Source organism: Chlorocebus sabaeus, chromosome 1 (genome assembly GCF_047675955.1).
Source record: "Chlorocebus sabaeus isolate Y175 chromosome 1, mChlSab1.0.hap1, whole genome shotgun sequence".
In the NCBI taxonomy this organism is placed as follows: domain Eukaryota; kingdom Metazoa; phylum Chordata; class Mammalia; order Primates; family Cercopithecidae; genus Chlorocebus; species Chlorocebus sabaeus.
Window position 1 is genome coordinate 42,187,952 of NC_132904.1, and position 8,864 is coordinate 42,196,815.

At 39.1% G+C, this 8,864-nt stretch overlaps 1 protein-coding gene across 1 annotated transcript; it reads left to right on the forward strand.

The window, feature by feature from the left end:
• The first annotated feature begins 3,657 nt into the window (after nucleotides 1–3,657).
• FANCF (FA complementation group F) lies at nucleotides 3,658–6,559 on the forward strand. Its single transcript, XM_008004110.3, has one exon. It carries the CDS (start codon nucleotides 3,791–3,793, stop codon nucleotides 4,913–4,915), a length of 1,125 nt encoding a protein of 374 aa, XP_008002301.3. The 5' UTR covers nucleotides 3,658–3,790; the 3' UTR covers nucleotides 4,916–6,559.
• The last annotated feature ends 2,305 nt before the right edge of the window (nucleotides 6,560–8,864 follow it).

The following is an 8,864-nucleotide window of genomic DNA, read 5'->3' on the forward strand; positions in this document are numbered from 1 at the left end:
CAAATGACATGAATACACATTTCTCAAGAGAAGATACAGAAATGGCCAACAAATGTACGAAAAAGTACTCAACTTCACTAATTATCAGGGAAATGCAAATTAAAACCACCATGGGATACCACCTTACCCTAGCCAGAATGGTCATTATTAAAAAGTCGAAGAACAATAGATGTTGTCATGGATGTGGTGAAAACGGAATGCTTATACACTGTTGGTGGCAATGCAAACCAGTACAACCTCTATGGAAAAGGATACTACCTTACTCCAGCCAGAATGGTCATTATTAAAAAGTCGAAAAATAGATGTTGGCATGGATGTGGTGAAAACGGAATGCTTATACACTGCTTGTGGGAATGCAAACCAGTACAACCTCTATGGAAAACAGTATGGAAATAAATGTAGAGCTACATTTGATCCAGCAATCCCACTACTGAGTATCTACCCCAAAGAAAATAAGTCATTATATCAGAAAGACACTTGCATGTATATGTTTATCACAGCACAATTCACAATTGCAAAGATACAGAACCAACATAAGGGCCCAACAACTGAAAAGTGGATACAAAAAGTCATACACACACACACACACACACACACAAACACACACACACACACAGCATGGAATACTACTCAGCTATAAAAAGAATGAAATAATATATTTTGCAGCCACTTGGATGGAACTGGAGGCCATTATTCTAAGTGAAGTAACTCAGGAATGGAAACCTAACACTGCATGTTCTCACTTGTAAGTAGGAGCTAAGCTGTGGGTATGCAAAGGCAGACAGAGTGGTATAATGGACACTGGAAACTTGGAAGCAGGGGAGGTGGGATGGGGTGAGGGATAAAAATCTACATGTTGGGTACAACATACACTACTCAGTTAAAGGGTACACTAAAATCTCAGGCTTCACCACAATAAAATTCCACCAAGTAACCAAAATCCACACTTGTACCCTTAAAGCTATTGAAATAAAAATAAACAAAAAAGAAAAAAAAGACGTCTGTTAATGAAAAGAGGACAAAAAAATTTTTATGAGCTACAATATTTGAAAACTTCACCAAAGAGAAAAAATCAAAATAAATAAATAAAAATAAAATCTGCTGAAATTTGGCCTTTTTTCCCCCCAATTTACTGTATTCAAGGAATTTGGGGATCAAAACCAAAAGGAGGGAGACTGTTCCTGGTATTCATGGCACACAGTACACACATTTGTGTTCTCATATATTTTACCTTATATTATTTCTCTCACTTGGATTTTCTTCTGTCCCATGATTGTTCAAATACTTCGAGGCCTAAATCAAGTATCAGTCCTCTGTAGTCTTCTGAGAATTCTCCTGTCAGTTTATCTCTAGTCTTTCATAGCAACATTCTTAAAATTTTCAAAATATATAAAACCTGCTTTGCATTATAATTTTTTGTATCCCTACCCACCCTGCCTCAAGAATATAGGTTAAAATCCTAGGCTTTTCTTTCTTCTACAGGGGGGAACTTCATAGACATTTTAGTTAATGAAAATAGACTAACCTGAAATATGTAGGAGTTTATACATTACTATGCTCAAGGAAGAATTTAAAATCAAGATTTAAATACATAAGTAGAAAGGTATGAAGCTAAAGTTAATCTGCATAATTCTTGCCATACACTGTCATCCCCATTTTGAATCAAAGCTTTTTTGGATTTTTCTACCTCCTTAAATAGGCCTGGTTCTTTCAACTCAGATACCTGCAAAAAAAAATTAAGGATTCCTGTAGCCTTGAAGGCTCCTCTCAACACTCAGCTTTGAACTTTCAACTGAAAAGTCCGTTTCTTTTCTTTCCCCCCCCGCTTTTTTTTTTTTTTTTTTTTTTTTGAGAGGGAGTCTTCCTCTGTCGCCCAAGCTGGAGTGCAATGGCCCGATCTCGGCTCACCGTAACCTCCACCTCCTGGGTTCAAACTATTCTCCTGCCTCAGCCTCCCGATTTGCTAGGGTCACAAGTGTGCACCGCCATGCCCAGTTAATTTTTTTTTTTTTTTTCCCAGTAAAGACAGAGTTTTGTCATGCTGGCCAGGCTGGTCTCGAACTCCTGACCTCAGGTGATCCACCTGCCTCAGCTTGGCTCTCCAAAGTGCTGGGATTACAGGCGTAAGCCACTGTCCCCTGCCTGAAAAGTCAGTAATTAAAGAGACTTTCCTATCACTTGGTGACCCTACTCAATTTCATCCTCCTACACATTTGAGGTTATTCATTTAATGTCTCTCTTAAACCGTACAACATGAACTTTTCCACTCATGCTAGGACTGCATTTATTTAACTACTACATCTGTAGCACCTCATACTATGTATCATAATAGGTGTTCAATATAAGAATAAATAATTAGTGATGCCTGTACATTTGCTAAAGGCAGGCTGCACATTTGGTTCTAAGTTTCTAGTAGCCAACAAAAATAATTTTAAGATTCGTAGTATCCTTAGGATAAAATAAAACAACCATTTCAGGACCAAATACGAGTTTGAAATAACTAATAAAAATCAAATAATAGCCGAGCGCAGTGGCACACGCCTGGAATCCCAGCACTTTGGGAGGCCGAGGCGGGAGGATCACTTGAGGTCAGGAGTTCGAGACCAGCCTGGCCAACAAGGTGAAATCCCGTCTCTACTAAAAATACAAAAATTGGCCGCACCTGGGCGACAGAATGAGACTCCCTTTCAAAATAAATAAATAAATGCATAAATTTGAATTAACAGCATGCACATGACTGCTTTACTTTCTAAAAGGTGTAGGAATGCTTATTTTAATAAATGAAAAATGACTTTTCCCCTCTTAAATTTCTCTTCCCCTTTTTGTTAAAGTACAAAACAAAACACCTTGCTCCCACTTTTTCGAATAGTTTTGACTGTCTGTAGGACTAGAAAGAAATTCAGCTCAAACGAATTACTATATTATCAACTTTAGTAAGAATTGTGCATTTGGTACACAATGTAACTCCTAGGAGTTGACAAATGTTTGTTAAGTGCATCAATGAGCGACATAGGACCTTCTCCTCCCTACTCTCTTCTCACAGTTTTTATTTAATCAAACATTTATTATTGTTCGATGCTCTTAAACGCCATTTCCTTCAGCTGATTATTTGTGTGACAGAAGAGTCAATTAAGCTATTTTGTCCCAAAAATTACGAAAACGAAATGTACAATTGTGAAGTAAAATTTTGTTCCTTTGCAAATTTTAATAAATTATTAAAGTTTTTTTTTGTTTCAAATAATCAGGGCTTCAGTTCTAATAACGAAAGGACAATGTGAAGGCCTAGAATGTAGCATAGCGCCTGGCATTAATAGGACGTCAGTACATTTTTAGTACATGTTTCTCAAATAGATCTTAAAATTTCATTTAAGAGCGTTTCCTCACGTCACGGTATGTCTCTGGCGTTACTTAATTTTGAAAAACCTCAACACAGATTCTAGTTTTAGGCAAAGCTCAGAAAAGTTCTACTTAAGGATATTTCCAAAGCGAAAGGAAGTGCAGAGACGTTCATGACTGGCATCATCTCGCATATGGGCTCCGGAAATTCTCGGTAGGATGCCCTACATCCGCTCTCCCTCCACTAAGAAGAACCTCTTCGTGTGGCGAAAGTAAAAGTATTAAGGCTTTTAAGTTGCCCAGTCGAGGAACACGTTTAAAGACGCCAGGAGATTGACATGCATTTCGACCAATAGCATTGCAGAAAGGCGTATCATTTCACGGATGTCCCAATCAGTACACAGAGAGTCGCTGTCTCCAAGGTGAAAGCGGAAGTAGGGCCTTCGCGCACCTCATGGAATCCCTCCTGCAGCACCTGGATCGCTTTTCCGAGCTTCTGGCGGTCTCACGCACTGCCCACGTCCGCACCTGGGACCCCGTCACTGTGCGCCGGGCCCTGCAGTGGGCGCGCTACCTGCGCCACATCCATCGGCGCTTTGGTCGGCACGGCCCCATTCGCACGGCTCTGGAGCGGCGGCTGCACAACCAGTGGCGGCAAGAGGGCGGCTTTGGGCGGGGTCCAGTTCCGGGATTGGCGAACTTCCAGGCCCTCGGTCACTGTGATGTCCTGCTCTCTCTGCGCCTGCTGGAGAACCAGGCCCTCGGGGATGCAGCTCGTCACCACCTGGTGCAGCAACTCTTTCCGGGCCCGGGCGTCCCGGACGCTGATGAGGAGACGCTCCAAGAGAGCCTGGCCCGCCTTGCCCGCTGCGGGTCCGCGGTGCACATGCTGCGCTTCAACGGCTATAGAAAGAACCTGAATCTCCAGGAGGACTCTCTGATGAAGACCCAGGCGGAGCTGCTGCTGGAGCGTCTGCAGGAGGTGGGGAAGGCCGAAGCGGAGGGTCCCGCCAGATTTCTCAGCAGCCTGTGGGAGCGTTTGCCTCAGAACAACTTCCTGAAGGTGATAGCGGTGGCGCTGTTGCAGCCGCCTTTGTCTCCCCGGCCCCAAGAAGAGTCGGAACCCAGCATCCACAAAACACCTGGAGAGGGGAGCCAAGCGCTAGTCCACTGGCTTCTGGGGAATTCGGAAGTCTTTGCTGCCTTTTGTCGCGCCCTCCCAGCCGGGCTTTTGACTTTAGTGACTAGCCGCCACCCAGCGCTGTCTCCTGTCTATCTGGGTCTGCTAACAGACTGGGGTCAGCGTTTGCACTATGACCTTCAGAAAGGCATTTGGGTTGGAACTGAGTCCCAAGATGTGCCCTGGGAGGAGTTGCACAATAGGTTTCAAAGCCTCTGTCAGGCCCCTCCACCTCTGAAAGATAAAGTTCTAACTGCCCTGGAGACCTGTAAAGCGCAGGATGGAGATTTCGAAGTACCTGGTCTTAGCATCTGGACAGACCTCTTATTAGCTCTGCGGAGTGGTGCATTTAGGAAAAGACAAGTTTTGGGTCTCAGCCCAGGCCTCAGTTCTGTATAGGCAATGCTGTGTTATTATTACTTGAGTATAGAATATATAGTTTACAAAATGAAAATTACAATGTTCTCACCAAATATATGCCTTCGTGTGTCCAAAGTATAATTATTTTAGATGCTAATTTTGAATAGTTTATTAAACAATTATAAATGTGCAAAGTAACTGGCATGTAGTGTCATGGATTTGCTGGGTAGGGGAAGTGATTGGAAGTACTCAAAGCCATGGAATTAGCAATAGTTTGCTTGTTAATAGAAGGCCCATTTGTAAGAATATTGAAAATATATGTACCGTTTAAAGAAAAAGGAGCTTTAAGGTGACAAACAAAATACCGTTTTTCTTTCAGTATGGTTTATTTTTCTAGGTTTTCTTTCCGTCCCTCAGTAGTGAAGAGTTGTCTTTAACCAACCAATATGTGACAGTGTCAGGAATGTTGGTTTGAAAAGCTATTGGCCTGTCTAGAGTTTGGCCTTGTTAAGCTAGTATTCTAAGTATTCTAGCCAGTTAACCAGCCTTAGTATGCATTAAAATTGTATTATTAATAAAGTTTGTTTCTCATTTTCTGCAAATTCTTACTCTGAAAATGAGTCACCACATAGTATGTCCATTTAAAGCATTGACTCACCGACAAATGTTTAAAGCACAGTAAATACAAATATGTGCCTTTGGATATCAAATTAATGCTTGATGATGAAAGAATCAAAACAAACTTTTTTTTGAAACGGAGTCTTGCCCTGTCGCCCAGTCTGGAGTGCAGTGGTGCGATCACTGCTCACTGCAACCTCTGCCTCCCTGGTTAAAGCAATTCTGACTCAGCCTCCCAAGTAGCTGGGATTACAGGCCCACACCACCATGCCCGGCTAATTTTTTGTATTTTTAGTAGAGACGGGGTTTCACCATGCTAGCCAGGCTGGTCTCAGACTCCTGACCTGGTGATCCGCCGGCCTCAGCCTCCCAAAGTGCTGGGATTACAGGCGTGAGCCACCGCGCCCAGCCAAAAGAAACGTTTTAAGTAGAAGATCCAGGTTTTAGTGCAACTTCTGCCGTTAACTAGGTTAATAAATCACAAACTTGGGACCACAGTTGCCTTTTATGTAAATGAAGTGTTTAGACTAAAATAAGTTAAATGTCCTTGTTTTTCCCTTGGTGGCTGCCCTATGGAAACAGTTTAGAATATTTGTTTTGCATGTAGGAACCTGGTTGTGTTAGTTTACCTGGGTGTTCCATAGCTGGTAGTGATTTCCAGTAACCAAACTTAAGGGCAATTTATTCATTTTTACTAGGGAGGTAGAACTTTACAGTAATCAAGATATTTTTGTCCATATTCAGGTTAGCTGGTAACAGGATTTTTTTGGAGGTTAAAAAAATGGTATTTAGAAAGTTAATTTCTAATTCCAGAATAGAATAAAAACAGTAAGAACTGTGTAATCTTGTGGAAAAAGAGTTGTATAATCTTGTAGAATTTCTCATTCTGTGGTACAACCCAGGGGTAAACTATTATTCCAGTAGGAAATACACTTTTCTAGATAATCTTGAGTGAAAACCAGTAATTTCTTTTTCCCTGTGGTCAGATTCCTTTTTCTAATCCATGAAGGCCATCTTGTAGATTACATTTGTCATTAATGCAAGAATAAAGACAATTCCTCCTGTCAGTTACATGAAATTATTTTTTTTTTAAGAAAGAACCCAGTGAAGAGTTCTACCATAGCAAGGCCTAATATTAGCTTTAGCTTTAGAAAATAAGTTTGTGAACTTACTTCCCTATATTTGCAGTGGTATCTCACACTATGATTTACAATGCAATTATAAAGATTGACAATAGACTTAAATAACATTTTAAAATCTATTTTATACTTACCATTTATTATTCTTTTAGTCTCCATATGTACATTACATACATAATCTTATTTAATCTTCACACCAAAACTGTATTCTTATGAATATAAGCTAAAAGATTAAGTAAAATGCCCAAGGGTATAAACAAAAGCAACATGAAAGTGGAAACTGTATCGGTTATTTATTTTGTTTCCAGGGGCCTAGCATAGTGTTCAGGGTATGGTAGATACTTCTAGTGTTTGAATAAATGAAACCAGCATTAGAGCTTTATATACTTTCTCTTAAAGACTTGAAAAGATTAAGAATCTATGCATACACTGAGAGAGAGAAAAGTGAGAGGAAGACTATAAAAATAGAATATTTGATAACTTCTTTATAACATCTAGAAATATTTATTTTGTGTTTTTTTCCCTATGTCCTATCAAATGAGGGAGCACTATTGAAATCTCCCATTGTAACACTGTTTCAGGAAATTTTATCAATTATCATCTTAAGTATTTTGAGCAATTTTATGACATGAAAACAAATATACAATTGTTATATCATCTTAATGAATTGAACCTTTTATTTGTAGTGACTGCTTTTCTGCTTTAAAGTCTATTTTTGTCTATTGTCATTGTCATATATTAACTCTATATGATTGGACTTTTCCCTGCTATCCTATTTTGTGCTTTCCACTTCCTTTGATTTCTCTGTTTCATTTCTCTCTCAGTTCTTTAATTGACTAAATATGTGTTTGCCTTCTTATTTCATGATCTTTTCCCCTCTACCAGTTAGGATGTTATATTCTATACCCATGCTTTTACTCTCAAAACTTATCATATTTAACTTAAAAATATCTAATATTAGTATCTAAACCCTCCTCTTAATGATACGATGGACCTTAGGAAACTTTAACTCTGATCTCTTATCTCTAAACTCTCAAGTTATTATCCAGTGTTTTGGTTTAACAATTTTGTTTCCCATGATTGTACCTCAAATTCACTTGGAGAAGGTCTCTTGGTGGTAAACTTACTCAGTTTTTATTTACAAAGATCATTCCTTGTTGATGTTGTTGGAAGGTAATTTTGCTGTGTTCCTGATTTGAGGTTAACATGTTAAAGATATTAACTCTTTTCTGGTTTCCATTGTTGATATTAAGAAAGCTATTCATCTACTTGTGGTTCTTTTGTAAGTGATTTCTTCTTTCTGGTTTATTTTAAGGTGGTCCCGGTTTCAGTGTCTATAGTCACTTCAGAATATCTAATTGTAAATTTATGTTTTTCTTGCTTGTTTTATGTTGTGTTTCATTTATGTGTGGATGTGCGTTTTTCTTCATTCTGAAAAATTTCCAGCCATTTTTTCCCCAATATTTCCTTTCTTCCATTTTTTTAAATCATTCCTGTAACTTTGATCAGGCCTATAGCAGATCTTCTCACACTACTCAAATCATGTAACCTGTCTCTTCCAGTTTCTATCTCCATATCATTCTATTTTGCTCTGGAAACTGCTGTTATATCCCAAGATAAATTTCCCCATCTTCATTTTAGCCTACCACCATGTTTTAGCTGAAAATGGCCACTCAGAGAGTAAATTTCCCAGTTTCTCCTACAGTTACATGTGGCCATAATGCTAGGTTTTGGTTACTTTTATATAAGCAGAAGTGATATGTACAACTTACTATTCATTCTCTACAAATCTGAAATGATTTGCCCTTAATGCTCTGCTTCTCCCTTTTTATGGGCTGGAAAGTTAATTTGCTGCTAGTTTGCGGCTACCTTGAACCAGATGGCTGAAGATGACTGGGACAATTGCTGTAGACCCAAAGATGAAGTCATATGTACAGAATGGCAAAACAGAGCCCACCTGCGTAGCTTGTCCTGTTAATATAGGAGAGGAATACAACTTTGTCTTGTAAACACTGCTTGAGATGTCTTATGTCATCAACATTGCCTATAATCCTAAATAGTGTTGGTATAGTCTTGGTAATTCTGTCTGATCTGAGGTTTAAGCTATCAATTGAGTTTTAAATTTCAGTGATTTTTTTAAAAGTCTTAATTGGCTTTTTTTCTCCTAATCTGTTTACCTTTTAATAATCTCATATGGCAGGCTTTTTGTGATTCTATTTTCATTTTTTATC